This window comes from Pygocentrus nattereri, chromosome 17, assembly GCF_015220715.1.
Source record: "Pygocentrus nattereri isolate fPygNat1 chromosome 17, fPygNat1.pri, whole genome shotgun sequence".
Taxonomy (NCBI): domain Eukaryota; kingdom Metazoa; phylum Chordata; class Actinopteri; order Characiformes; family Serrasalmidae; genus Pygocentrus; species Pygocentrus nattereri.
This window is the reverse complement of record NC_051227.1, coordinates 39,057,311-39,072,079: the sequence shown is the minus strand read 5'-3', so window position 1 is coordinate 39,072,079 and position 14,769 is coordinate 39,057,311. Positions and strand designations below refer to the sequence as shown.

At 42.0% G+C, this 14,769-nt stretch overlaps 1 protein-coding gene across 1 annotated transcript in view; it reads right to left on the bottom strand.

Annotated features, from left to right (window-relative positions):
• The window catches only part of tyw1 (tRNA-yW synthesizing protein 1 homolog (S. cerevisiae)), a 105,282-nt gene extending 91,881 nt beyond the window's left edge, over window positions 1-13,401 (bottom strand). The window contains exons 1-6 of the mRNA XM_017724525.2: window positions 13,219-13,401; window positions 10,101-10,231; window positions 8,488-8,622; window positions 6,895-6,996; window positions 4,295-4,489; window positions 3,046-3,324 (exon numbers count right to left, since the gene is read on the bottom strand). Coding sequence (XP_017580014.1) covers window positions 3,046-3,324; window positions 4,295-4,489; window positions 6,895-6,996; window positions 8,488-8,622; window positions 10,101-10,231; window positions 13,219-13,225 — 849 coding nt within the window. The 5' untranslated portion in view covers window positions 13,226-13,401. The remainder of the gene's footprint in view (window positions 1-3,045; window positions 3,325-4,294; window positions 4,490-6,894; window positions 6,997-8,487; window positions 8,623-10,100; window positions 10,232-13,218) is intronic.
• Between the last annotated feature and the right edge of the window lie 1,368 nt (window positions 13,402-14,769).

Sequence of the window (14,769 nt, the reverse complement as noted above, 5' to 3'; positions counted from 1 at the left end):
CTCTTTAATTAATAACACTTAAGGTCGTTTTTCCACAGCACAAAGTTCTGGAACCTTTGGAGCCAGAAAAGCAGAACTGTGATTTTTCCACCGTCTATCAGTCCAGTAACAAAGATATGTGTTTTATGGTTTTTGGTACCTAGGCCTGGGCGATACCTAAACATGTTTTCTAAAAATTATCACAATTATCGATTATATCACCCCCCACCTCTGCCAATACTGAAATGATAACCAATATATTTACAAATATATATGAGTATATATATGAATATACATATCGCTGCTGTCGGAAGAAAACCTTCCATCTCCAAAACAGTAACTTTACAGGAGAAGGAAAAGACATACTTCACTTTCAATGTAAGTCAATGGAACCAGAATTTTTCCCGTGTCATTTTGGGTCATTTCTTTTAGGCCATTCATCATAAAATTTACAAACAATGTAAAGAGCAACAGATACTTTCAGATTATATCAAAAACTGAAAAATGCCAAAAATTGAGATACAAGGTTTTCTTCCGACAGCAACAATATATTGTTTTAGTCTGTATTTTTTTAAATATTAACTGCTTTAATGAAAATCTTTAATAAAATTTACATATTAAATAATATGATGCTGAGTAACTCAATATCCCAAAGCCATGCTCATGACCTTTTCATGTTAAAACCAAGGAATTTACAGTGGCATCTGCGCCACTCCGTTAACCACTGGGACACCTAATCCTTACAGAGAATACCGCACACCGGCTGAAGACGAGGATCAGAGGAACTTCAGGTCAATTAATATGAACAAAAATACTTCTTCTCAGGTCACTATCATAATAATAATAGCAATAGTATTACTTTCCTAACTAGCTTATCTTAGTGAACTCTTTACAAAGCAATAAACCTTAAAAGTCGACACAACAGGCATTTCGAGCTCACATTCTTGTGCTTACTGGTCACGTTACAGTGCTTAGTGCTTTAGCCTCTGCTGCAAGCGTTACTAATAAGAGAGACGATCGTCCTCGAGCACCATTAGGTCATCAGTTTTGAACAGGCACCAAAAATCAGATTGGAACCGGTACTGGGCCGACAGCCAGCAGAAAACGCACAGTTGCAGTTTCAGAAGGTTTTGGTACTTTGCCGGAAAAAATGCCTAATGAAGAGAAGCAGGAATTGTTAAGCAAGTAGGGCTCTCAATTATTTTCCAGTCATTTTATATTTGTTCACATTGCAGCAAAGTGAAAGTGAATGACTGGCAAGGAGGCAAATCGTATAAATAAGTGATCATTTCAAGCATAAAACGTATAAACCATACAGTACTTATTAAAACGAAAACACCCAACAAGGCACTGACATGTTTAGAGGGCGGTGCTGAGTAGTAGATTTGAGCTGGTTCACTAATTCTTTACTCTTACAGGTGAGGACAAAGTCACCAAGCACAACAAGTATGACCACAAAGAGCATCAAAACACTAACGACTGCTCTTTTTAGGTCACCATGTAAAGAGCTTGCCAGGGTGATGTTCCCTAATGCAAGCATAGCACTTCGTTCCTTTTTCATACAGTCAACATAACTGTTCCAGCTCTAAAGGAGGTGGACACTGAAGTAGAAGTAAAGCCTCAGGACTCATTTCTGTTCGTGTCAGTTCCTTGTTGTTGAATGTTGAAGTGATTTGCTGTGAGCCACACTCCCAGATCAGCTCTACTGGGCTCTAATTAAATTAATCCATTATAATACCAGCTGAGCTGAAAAACATTACACAAATATAACTCAGTTACAATAACTATACTTCATAGTATTAATGCAGAGGTCGTATTAATAGACACATGCTTTGAGTCATTAGTGACCTGAATTCCTTTCTCTATTTTGTCAGTTTAAATTAGGACCCCATGCAGTATTTCTCACGCTTTTTATTTTTGATTAATTTACCAATAATGGACCATGTGTAGAAATGAGGTGAAGAAGAGGGTGCAGGCAGGATGGAGTGGGTGGAGACGGGTGTCAGGGCTGATGTGTGACAGAAGGACAGCAGCAAGAGTGAAAGGGAAGGTCTACAAGACAGCAGTGCGTCCTGCTATGATGTCTGGTTTGGAGACTGTGGCTCTGTCTAAAAGACAGGAGGCTGAGCTGGAGGTGGCGGAGATGAAGATGCTGAGATTTTCGTTGGGAGTGACCAGGATGGACAAGATTAGGAATGAGCAGATCAGAGGGACAGTGAAGGTGGAGCAGTTTGGAGATAAAGCCAGAGAGGCCAGGTTGAGATGGTTTGGACATGTGTTGAGGAGGAATAGTGGATATGTTGGGCAAAGAATGTTGGAGATGGAGCTGCTGGGTAGAAGGAGAAGAGGTAGACCTCAGAGAAAGTTTATGGATGTAGTGAAGGTGGACATGGAGATGGTTGGTGTGAAAGTAGAGGAGGCAGTGGATAGGGCAAGATGGAGGCAGATGATCCGCTGTGGCGACCCCTAAAGGGAGCGGCCGAAAAGAAGAAGAAGACCAGTAATGGATCAAACACTGTTCTATATAAAAAAACCAACCATCACATTTTCTGGTGTTTGCTGGGTCACTAACAAGCTTACAGAACTCGTTTGCGAAACACTCCAGCAATTATAAACCATCTCCATGTCATTCTGGATCAGTGGTGTCAAACTGAACGGCAGGCTAATTAGCTGACGAGTTGAACCAGGTGTGCTTAATGACGCAGAACGCTAAAATCTGCAGTGCTGTAATCTGAAAAAAACCATTAATAATGGGTGTTACCGCTAGGTGTGTTATTCTATTACATAGGAAAGCAAGCACACGAAGGAGAAAAGGAATAAACAGCACACCTGACAAGACAACAAGTCTTTCAATTTGTCTTAATTAAAAGACACAGCGGAATTAAAAGGCAGCGAGAGCCTTAAAACTGGCTCAAGCACTGAAACGTCACCCCTAGTGTTCCAAACCATTTACTCGAGATAGCCGTGCACGGCAGGGAAACAAGGCGCCACTTGAGCCGCCCAATGACAGCGCTGTTACCATGACTACTCGTGTTAAGAGAAATGCCTGAGACCGGCCCGGCTTGCCTCTGAGCTGTGCTTCTCTGGAGACGGGTGACCTTCCTCTGTTCCCTGCTGGTGCTTCTTCTTATTCTTGCAGGAGCCTTTCTTGCACTTTCCGCTGCACGTCTTCTTTTCTCCACGGGCCAGGGCCTGCAAGCGGCTCATGAACTTGGTCTTCCAGGCCTGGAAGTCAGCCTGCACGCTGCCGTTGCGGCTTTTCACCACGTTGCAGTCGCCCTCCCCTCTTCCCATGACCCGCGAGGCACTGAGAGCCCACAGCCACTTGTCCACGTTTTTGCCCACCTGCCCAAAGACAACAGCAGTTAGAGCTTTTTACTTGCTTAGTTTTAACAAGCTAGTCCGGAATTATGGTAGCAAGGAAAATGCTTTAAAAGGGCATAAAGAAAAAACTATTAGACCAAAAGAAGGTAAAAAGAAGAACTCTTGACTTGAATTCATCATTTATGTTATTCATATTCAGCATTCATATTTATGTCTATATATATAAAAATAAATAAATAAATAAATAAAAAATTTAAAAAGGGAATTCTACTGGTTTTCCATCATTTCAGCATAAACAGTTAGGATATAAACAGTCCGAGTTGTTCGACACAAAGCGTTTCATTCTGCTTTTAAAAGTTACCTCGCAGACTGTGCTTATATATTGCTGTCACTTTAAACCGCACTGAGACACTTTATCTAGACACTTTATCTACTGCTCAATTCAATATCATGCTGCTATAGCAAACTTGCACTCTGGACCTCATATTGCTGCTAACTGCCTACTCTCCTACTCTCCCTCTCTTGTGTATTTACCTTATCTATTTTGTCTAGTCTTTATCTATTTTGCTCTATTCTATTTTGTGGTTTTTTTTTTTTTTGTATCTATTTTGCTTATATTTATCTATTTTAATAACAGCTCTTTGGTGTAAACTGGACCATGAGATCTTAATTTCGTTCCACCTCATGTACCATTGTGATGCGAATGACAATAAAATCTCCTTGAATCCTTGAATCCTACTAATACTCTGAGACACTGTACAGCATGCTGAGAGCTTCATGTGTCATCTGAAAATCAACGATGCTCTTTTGCCTTACGCCCTGAATGTTTTACACACATTCAATGCAGGGTGTAAGGCAAAAGAGCAATAACTGTTCACATCGCAACAAATGACTGTTTTGAAGAAAGAAAGAAAAAAAACAATTGGTGGGATTCCCCTTTAACATAAACACAAGCTTATACTTGTTTGGAAAAAAAGGGGGCAGCTCTTACCGTGTTGTAGTGGCCGACATACTCTGAATTCCCCAGCCCAAAGGCCGCATATCTCATTCCTTTTAAGTAAGTTTTCCCATAGCGGAAGTCAGTGGAAGCTTCTTCTAGCCATTTACAGAACCACTCAGCGTTCTCTGTAGGCTTTCCGTCGGTGTACGTGGCCACGAGGAACACACAGATCATTTTGCTAGTGCACTGGAGAGAGAAGAAACACAGTTTAGAGTCTGACACGGCGCCGGACTTCGTAACTACAACAACATCCTCTCAGCTAAGTCTGTACTAACCAGACCATGCTGGTCATAACCTGGACTACATAGATAAACTCTAATTTGCCATTTAGATTAATAAAATGGGGCAGTCGTGGGCTGGAGGTCAGGGATCTGGCCCTGTGACCGGAAGGTTGCCGGTTCGATCCCCAGAGCCGACAGTCCATGACTGAGGTGGCCTTGAGCAAGACACCTAACCCCCAACTGCTCCCCAGGCGCCGTGGACAGGGCTGCCCACCGCTCCGGCCAAGTGTGCTCACTGCCCCCTAGTGTGTGTGTGTTCACTTCCCCGGTTGAGGGATTAAAAAAAAGTATCTCTCAACTTAAAACAGGAGTATAAATGAGCAAAACAGAGGGAGCTACTAGTTGAACTTATGTCTGTCAGCCTACTGGCTATTGAATCAAGTCCAGACAAAGCTTTTGAATTCTGCTCAGAGTACTTTGACTGACTAAGCGCCAAGAATCAATACGCCATGCGTTAAGTACCAGAGGCCCATGGCCATCCTTCAAAGATTCCCATCATGAATCCACAGCAAATCCTGTAGAATAAATGCTAATTTCCACGTTGGCTGCTGTACTTGCAGGCCATTTCCCAGCTGACAGGGAGTAGCATTTCACACCAGGAATGAGTTCGAAAACGATTGATTACTCAGGCCGGAGAGAAATATATAAAAGCCATGAGTGGAATAATGATTCAAAAGCACAAACGGTATCGTTCAAAACCCTATCTAAAAGCTCGAACACCATAACCAAGAAGAACACGGCTCAATACCGCACTCTAAAGATTTTTGATGCACTTCCCAACTTTTAAAAAACTTAATCCAGCAGACTAGACGTGAGGATATTTAACAATTAGGTATACTGCAGTATTTATTACACACTATATATGTGGACACTTTGAAATAGTCCTCACATTTCACTCAAACAACCTGCAGTTCCAACGGAGATTTTTAGATATAAAGAGTGGCTCTGTTACACAAGCTGCTACCAGACAGACACACTGCGACCTCGTTTTACTTAAGGTTTGTATAGTTTTTTAACGTGTTATTCGTCTGACCACCTTCAAAGCTCACAGTAAAATCTGCTGTGCTATCGTTTCATACTCTGTGTGCTATCTAGGGTACCAGGGGTCTACGATCCAACCTGGGGGGAAAAAAACGGATCAATTGAAAGTTCAATTAAAATTCCTTCTGTTCTTATATCAAAAAGGAAAACGGTCAAAACGGTCACTAAATATCAAATTTCAATAGCCAAGACATCTAATCAGCATCCACGAGCCAACAAGCATGCTCGCTCCAAAATCCAGACAGCTGATTAGCCATCTAATTTACATCCAGCATGCATGTTATTAACGTCAGCACGTCCTGATCAGTCTGTTAAATATTCAAACACCTCACGCTCATTTCTGGTTTGAGCTACAACCAACATCGGTTTCTTTGTCAAAGCTGTTCCGTCTAATTTGGAATTAGATTATATATTTGCAATCAATCAAAAAGCCAAAATGTTATAAATGTCTGCTGTTTTTAATTTAATACCTGTGAAAGACATTTTAGACATTTTATCTACTGTCTCAACTAAGTTTTAGATAAATTTGCTTACATCCTCTTTGAACAGCCTTTCAATGTGCGCGTATTCATCATACTCATCCAGCCAGACAAGGGGGTTCCGGATCTTACCCAGCATGGCTTTAAAATAAGGTATTATAATGGCTCTGACAAAATGTCAGCAGCAAGGGAACAGGGAGGTACGACTGCTTTAAAATCTACATATTCGGATTGGAGTTGTTACACACTACTAGACCTGCTCTCTTACTGCCACTTATAGTATTAAAACACTGTCCAGAAAGTAGATCGGAAACCAAAACCTCCCCAAAATCTGCAGATAAGCACTAGTACATGCCAACTTCACTCAGGCTTATGTGAATCACGGCTATAACCAGCTATAGTAACTCTGGCTTTAGGCAAAGACTAAAACCAGCATTAGCTGTGGCGCAGACTCTTCCGGAAGTACAAACGGCCTTTCTGTTGGAGAGTTTGTGTGTCCCTTTCTCCAGTGCGGAGTACCGGAGAGGTACCAGACTCGTACCAGACTCCAGTGATTAGTATTCTTCAGGCATGAATACTGAATCAAAAAGAAAGCTGCACTTTTAAAAGTCTTTAAAACAGAAGCCCTTACAGACTGTCGTCGGATCAGTAGAAGCTCTAAGACAAGCGAAGTTAGTGAAATGTTAAATTCATAGAAGATAAGAAAAAAAAAACTAGGTCACAATGACTACCAGCTCACATTCACACACAAGCAGCCAGAGTGAAAGTAGAGAATCTTAAAAAGACTCACCTCATCGGACAGTCGGTCATCTGGATCATAATCGCTCATGTCAATCACCTCAGACTGGAAACCAGCAGCACAGACATCTTGAGCAAGCTCTCTGGCAAACCCCTGAGAAGAATTATTCAAGTCTGTTACACCCGTCGCTGCTGTGAACTTGTCTCAAATGAGCAGTAAGTGCAGCAGAAAACGTGAACAACTTCTAAGACTGAACTTTGGAGGTGTGGGGGGAAAAAAAACCATCCCTACAGATTCCTTCGCAAAACTAAAACAAAGTCTCCTAAAAAGAATGGAAGCTGTACTAGAGCAAAAAAAAGTATATTTAGCTGTTGAGGCTTCAGAGTAATTTTATTTGAAATGTACGTTTACTGCTTTTTTTTGTGCAGATGCTAAAAAAAGGAATAAACTGAACCTACAGAACATTTTGACTAGAAATTAAATATATGAAGGATGACTTTTGCATTGCACTGCATAAACTAATGTTTTAGCTTTCTGATGTTTTGCTTACCTACCTGCATAAAGCACCTGTAGATTATGTAACTAAAATAAGTATTGTTATTATCATCATCATCATCATCATCATCATCATCACCACCCCATCGGGAGCAGAACCTACCAGGGCACCAGAATCACTTTTCTAGACACCCATCCTAACATCTCATTGCTGTGAATTTCACCCTCCTTACTTCTAACTGATAGATTATTTTTAATAATTCTTATTAATAGTTTCTTCAGTAGAAATTCAGACGTGTCCTTAAGACAGCGGACAGACAGTCTTATGTTCCAGAGGGCCAAATGCACAGAGGCACTAACACTTCTGATTAAACTCATGAAGGGCTTGGTAACTTGCTGAGCAGTTGAACCAAAGCAGGTAGTAAAGCAATGAGATTATTCAACTGTGCTTTCTGTGCTTCCACAGGGCTGGAGTTTGATATCTAAAGTAATCCATCCATCCATCCTCAACCGCTTATCCGGGTCCGGGTCGCGGGGGCAGCAGCCTAAGCAAAGAAGCCCAGGCCTCCCTCTCCTCCGCCACCTCCTCCAGCTCTTCCAGAGGGATACCGAGGTGTTCCCAAGACAGTCGAGAGATATAATCCCTCCAACGTGTCCTGGGTCTTCCCTGGGGTCTCCTCCCTGTTGGACATGTCTGGAACACCTCCCTAGGGAGGCGTCCAGAGGCCATCCTTACCAGATGCCCGAACCACCTCAACTGGCTTCTCTCAACGTGGAGGAGCAGCGGCTCTACTCCGAGCCTCTCCAGAATCGCCGAGCTTCTCACCCTATCTCTCAGGGAGAGCCCGGCGACCCTGCGGAGGAAGCTCATTTCGGCCGCTTGTATCCGCGAATCTAAAGTAATACCACTGCAGTAATGTAAGACTCTCAGATGCTGCACACTGGAGATCCACTTATTGCAAGTATAAGAAGGAAAGGCTACACAGGTGCACTCTCAATATCACACTAAAGCTGCAGTGAACTGCAGTCTCCAGCCACCTGCTGCCAGCCTGTGGTAGCACATCTGACGGCTTCACTCAGACGGCTTTATGTTACTTCTACTGATTTGTTGGCGAAGTCGTGGTTGTAATCATTACCGTTAATACAAACCTTTGCAGTTCCCGTCTGTGAGCCATAGAAGATCCTTACTCCTACAACATGGACAGCTTTCTCTTTCTCAGGCAGCTGTTCCTTCTTTTTCTCAGGTTTGTCAAGTCGGTGGCTTTCTGGGACGTCCAGTTTCTTCTGTTAATAATAATAATAATAATAATAATAATAATAATAATAATAATAATAATAATAATAATAATATTTTTTTTTTTATTCATTTTTTAAAATGCTCATATTTGTACAAATATCTGTCACGTGTCAGAGTTACAACATTCTGCACAGATGCAACACCTTTTTATTATTTTTATTACAATGCTTGCATTTCATAATTGATCTGAATTCCTAGTCCAAAGATCTGAAGCACGTCTTACCACACATTTAACTCAGTAAGGACTGCTGAAGATCCCAGCCGTGCATAACCCATTTCTCCAGTACCCCTGACCCCATACCTAACTATGACCGAGATCAAGCTATGATTAATAATCGAGTGCAAGAGTGACGTTTATGACGAACAGCCCATTGCGTGAAACATGAGAAGCCAGACAGCTTAAAGATTATTGGACTAATTACATAGGAGGGCTAGGCAATATTAGAATCATTAATAAATAGTAGATGTGTGATAAATTACAATGTGTTACCATATGTCATATGCTTTTCTGAGCACATCATAGACATTGTGAAAAACACCTTCCCAACTGCATATTTGATTAAAGAACGCATAATTAGCCCTGTTTAATTGGACTTGGTGCAGTGAAATGCTGAATATAAATTATTGTATTCATAGGTTTTTAAAATATTTTTAACTATATAAAAAGTAGCGATTTTACTTATTTTTATATCAAATTTTCAAATCTCTCCTCATGGCAGCCCAGTGTTATCTGGAAATATGATCCAATACTGGGCTTGGTCAGTGAATACCAATCCAATCACAGAGCACATGTCCCGCCAGGATAAATGATTTTAGATAATGTGCTTAGGTGCCTTTTGCACTGTACTGTATACTGACTTATCAATATTCTGCATATCTATGCAGTATGATGTGTTTCCTGCACTGAAAAGCAATGATTTTTCCTCATGACTCACTCCACAGATCACAAAAGGGGGAAACAAAGAGATATGAAAAGGATCAGAGGGCTTGACCCCCATCAGACAGCTTGGCTCAACTGGTCTACGACCTAAAACCCTGAACTTGACCGGGCGTGAATCAGGTCAGGCGCACAGCATGAGTTACCGTGGTGAAGAATCCCCGTAAAAAAATGATCTACAATCGTGGGAAAGAAAATCCAGGGTTAGATCAAACTAAGGTCAACGTTAGTGGACTAAGAGAGACACACTGGAGGGGCTTTTCTACCGGCCGAAACGCTTCAGATGTGGATCTCTTGGGTCACATGTGGCCCAAGCTATAAATAAACACAATCACTCAAGAGGATCAGAGAGCGAACAGCCATGGGATGAAACTTCACTTTCACTAATTTATCTTAAATACGGTCTTTAGACACAGCGCTATAGCGTGCCCGTTTGGCTCTGTCTGCCTTCTTACACAAACACACTGATACAACAATGACAGTGATATGGAGAACATGCTGTAAATATTATATAAAGGACATTTATACCTTTTTCAATGCCATGTTTACTGTAAACCATAATCCAATAAGAACTGCTGCAGCAGAGTACACATACAGTCGGTTCTGCCATGCAGCCAAAAGCCAGGCTTCGGTGCAAGTCCAAGCACCATCCAACGTCCCTGCAACAGAATATTCACACAATAAGGTCCACAGGTCATCAAGTCAAAGCACACAGTGATTGATTAGCTCCTCTCGCTACAGAGGATTTCCTTGGCCATTCCTCAAAGTGTTTCCACGCACATTCAGTGCAAGACTCATCCAACCGAAATGACCACAGAGCGCCACAGGAGGTCAGTCTTACCTGTGGCCATCAAACTCTATAACTCCTCCCTCAGTGTGTGGTTCATCTGTGCGGAACTCAAACTGTTCATATGTGTAGTAATAATAATAAGAATAATAATAATAATAATAATAATAATAATAAAAAAATAATAATAATAATAATGCGTAAAAAAGAGAGGTACAATAATTTAACTGCTTTATACTAGATGATTCATATTTATTAAGATTAAGATTAAGTGACCCTTATTAGTCCCACAACGGGGAAATTCCACCTCCGCATTTAACCCATCCGTGAAGTGAAACACCACATACACACTAGTGAACACACACACTAGGGGGCAGTGAGCACACTTGCCCGGAGCAGTGGGCAGCCCAATCCGCAGCGCCCGGGGAGCAGTTGGGGGTTAGGTGTCTTGCTCAAGGACACCTCAGTCATGTGCTGTCAGCTCTGGGGATCAATCCAGCGACCTTCCGGTCACAAGGCTGGATCCCTGACCTCCAGCCCACGACTGCACCCTATTATCAGTCTCCGCCACTTTACTGTATTCATAAGAACTTAAATCTTGTGTACATATTGCAAATTTCTCTGTATCGTTGTTTTAAATTATTAAAGTGTTTACTCTTTTACATAAACGGTTGCAGCTGTAACAACTGCAGTTTCCCTCTGGGATCAATAAAGGATTCTGATTCTGATGAAGCAAATTGTAAGTAAACATGTTACATCACTGGGTATCAGGTAAATACTCCCGAAATTATTTAGTGACTTTTCACCTACGAATGAAAAATTTAGTTACATTTAATACAAACAGCCCGCGGCCCTGAGGGAGAAGCGGCTTGGAAAGTGTGTGTGTGTGTGTGTGTGTGTGTGTGTGTGTGTGTGTGTGTGTGTGTGTGTGTGTGTGTGGGGTACAAACAGACACGTTCTAGGTCAGCACCTCAAAGAGAACCATCCAGAATTATTACCATCTTTACTAAATATGAGACAAACAAACCAACATCGAACAGATGAGTTAAGCATTCATTAACTTAGTCACGTGAGGGGTTTTAAATATAGATACTACTTACATTCCACGCTTACATGGTTCTCTGCGCGGTGAAATGTTCTTCAGACCGATGGAGAATGTGCTGCATATGGTTCTATAGAGCACCAGAGTTCTTCTAGTGTTAGAAGCCTGACATTGAAACAGTAGCCGAACCCTTTTTGGTGCTACATAGAACCACATACAACACGGTCCCCATCAATCTGAAGACCCATTCACGCAAACAACCATTTAAGCATGGTGTACGGCTTGTCTGTGGTAAAGAACCCTTGAAGAACCACGTTTTTAAGAATGCAAACTCGTACATTAATAATGTACTTGTAGATATCGCTTTATGTTTTGGATCATTGTCTTGTTGGAAGATAAATCTCCGTCCCAGTCTCAGGTCTTCTGCAGACTCCAACAGGTTTTCTTCCAGAATGGTCCTGTATTTGGCTCCAACCATCTTCCCTGTCCCTGCTGAAGAAAAGCAGGCCCAAACCATGATGCTGCCACCACCATGTTCGACAGTGGGGATGGGGTGTTCAGGGTGATGAGCTGTATTGCTTTTACGCCCAACTTTTGTTCGATTTTGGTTTCATCTGACCAGACCACCTTCTTCCACATGTTTGGTGCGTCTCCCAGGTGGCTTGTGGCAAACTATAAACGAGACCTTTTATGGATATCTTTGAGAAATGGCTTTCTTCTTGCCACTCTTCCATAAAGGCCAGATTTGTGCAGTGTACGGCTGATCGTTGTCCTATGGACAAAGTCTCCCACCTCAGCTGTAGATCATCCAGAGTGATCATGGGCTTCTTGCCTGCATCTCTGATCAGTCCTCTCCTTGTTTGAGCTGAAAGTTTAGATGGACGGCCAGGTCTTGGTAGATTTGCAGTGGTCTGATGCTCCTTCCATTTCAATACGATCGCTTGCACAGTGCTCCTCGAGATGTTTAAAGCTTGGGAAACCTTTTTCTATCCAAATCCGGCTTTAAACTTCTCCACAACAGTATCTCGGACCTGCCTGGTGTGTTCCTTGGTCTTCGTGATGCTCTCTGCGCTTTAAACAGAACTCAGAGACGATCACAGAGCAGGTGCAGAGACTTGATTACACACAGGTGGATTCTCCTGATCATCATCAGTCATTCAGGTCAACACTGGATCATTCAGAGATCCTCACTGAACATCTGGAGTGAGTTTGCTGCACTGAAGGTAAAGGGGGCTGAATAATATTGCACGCCCCACTTTTCAGTTTTTTATTTCTAAAAACAGTTTAAGATATCCAATAAATTTCGTTCCACTTCACGATTGTGTCCCACTTGTTGTTGATTCTTCACAAAAAAATTCAAGTTCATATCTTGATGTTTGAAGCCTGAAAGGTGGCAAAAGTTTGAAAAGATCAAGGGGGGCGAATTCTTTTGCAGGGCACGGTATACATGGTGACGCTGACGTTGCTGCCCATTTAATAACCTCCTTACCGTTTTCAGTCGGATGAGCACTAAAACCGCATTAGTGAAGCCAGAGACTCGCGGTATTGATGGAAAAGCCTCACCGGGTTTCACTGCAGGAACCGGAGCGGCGGCTCCCGGTGACCGACGACGTCAGGGACGTCAGCCAGCGCCGGTACGAGCTCCAGCTTCTGTACCACACGTTCATACTTCATAGCATTTACTGGAGATACTCGCCCCTGCGATGTAAACATCTCTCGGGCTTTAACGCGGCAGTGAAGCGACCTACCTCGCTGCTAGCGCCGTTAGCACACGAGCTAACAGCACAACGTGCACCAGCTGTGAACCCTCAGCTCACCTGACATTCCGGCGGCAGGTGGGCGAGATTTCCGACTCGTTTACAGGATTAAGCAGCGCTGTCAGATTCCTCTCATCACACCGAAGAGTTTAATAAACTGCCTACGGTGATTTAAGTCACGCACTGAAGGACGCTGCCATGTTGTTTGTGATGGTGGGAGAAGGCTCGGTCCTAATTTAAGCGTGCGCACTTCCCCTGCGCACTTCCCCTAACAAGTGTGCATCCAGGTCGTTCCCCTTTTCAGCGTACCCGTCTATGAAATCTGTGTTCATACTTCATCGCTGCTTTAAATGTATATCCTCACCCTCAGTTTCGAGGGGCGTTGGAGTAATATAGGTATCTTATTTGAAACTGTGAGTTTGACGGCTTGAAGTTGAACTTATTTCTAATAAACTCAAGACACTGGTAGGGCTGAACGATCTGAGGGGAGGGGCATGGGGGGGGGGGGGGTAAGCTAATATTGCAACTGTTATTGTAATTTGTGAATATTTTGCGTGAATCAAGCAAGAAAATCATGAAAATGGCACGAGGCTTGAAGGCTTCCTGTACGTTGTGGTTGTGATGTCACAACACATGGAGGTTTGGTCGCCTCTGATTGGTCTAACGCATCCACAGGCGGCTCACGAGCTCTGTGCTATTAGGCTAAATATCCTCACTTAAAATTCTCTCTCACTCTCAGGACATCGCAATTTTAATATAAAAACGATTATATAATTATATATACTGGACACTTTATTAGGTACAATATATGCACATATTTATTTATTCATTCTGTGGTCATTATACGCCGTCACCTGTAAATTCTTGTACAGTCATTATTGCACTGCATCTCTCATCTCAGGTTATAGATATTATCACAGACTGTGGCATTTTTTATTTTTTTATTTTTTCTATATCTGCCTGTAGAGAGGATCTGGTTTATTTATTGTTATTTGTCTACATGTTTACGGTTACTGTACAGTGTTGTACGTCTGCTACTGGCTGCTAAATTTCCTTCAGGATCAATAAAGGACCGAACAACTGACCGACCGACCGACAGACAGACAGACAATGGTGGGCTCCTCTGATCAGATGACATTTTTGTTGATTTTCTATGTGAAAATAGGTAAAACACGTCATCTACAGAGAACACACTTCTGCACATTTAACACACAATTAGTGTTTATTTGCTGAATATAACAAAATGGGAAAAAAACATAAAATAGAAAATGTGACCTGTGCAAAGCTAATGGCACATTTTATGCTTAATTTTCTCCAATATGTTTAACACCCTAAATAGAATCCTGGAGGATTCGCTTATTTTCACTTATAAATCAGTACAACATGTAATTTCACTGAACTTATCGCCATTTATTTCGTTCAAGGGTGCAGCAGTGCAATAGAGACTTTAGGGGTCTTTTATGTCATGCATCATTAAGCCTTTTGTACCCCCCACCCCCCTTTACTTGTAAATACAAGTTTCAAAGTTATTTTTCTTTACAGCCACCTTTACAGTTATTACAGTTAATTAACTGTAATTCATTTTAATGTTTTATTTCTAATGAATGGGTT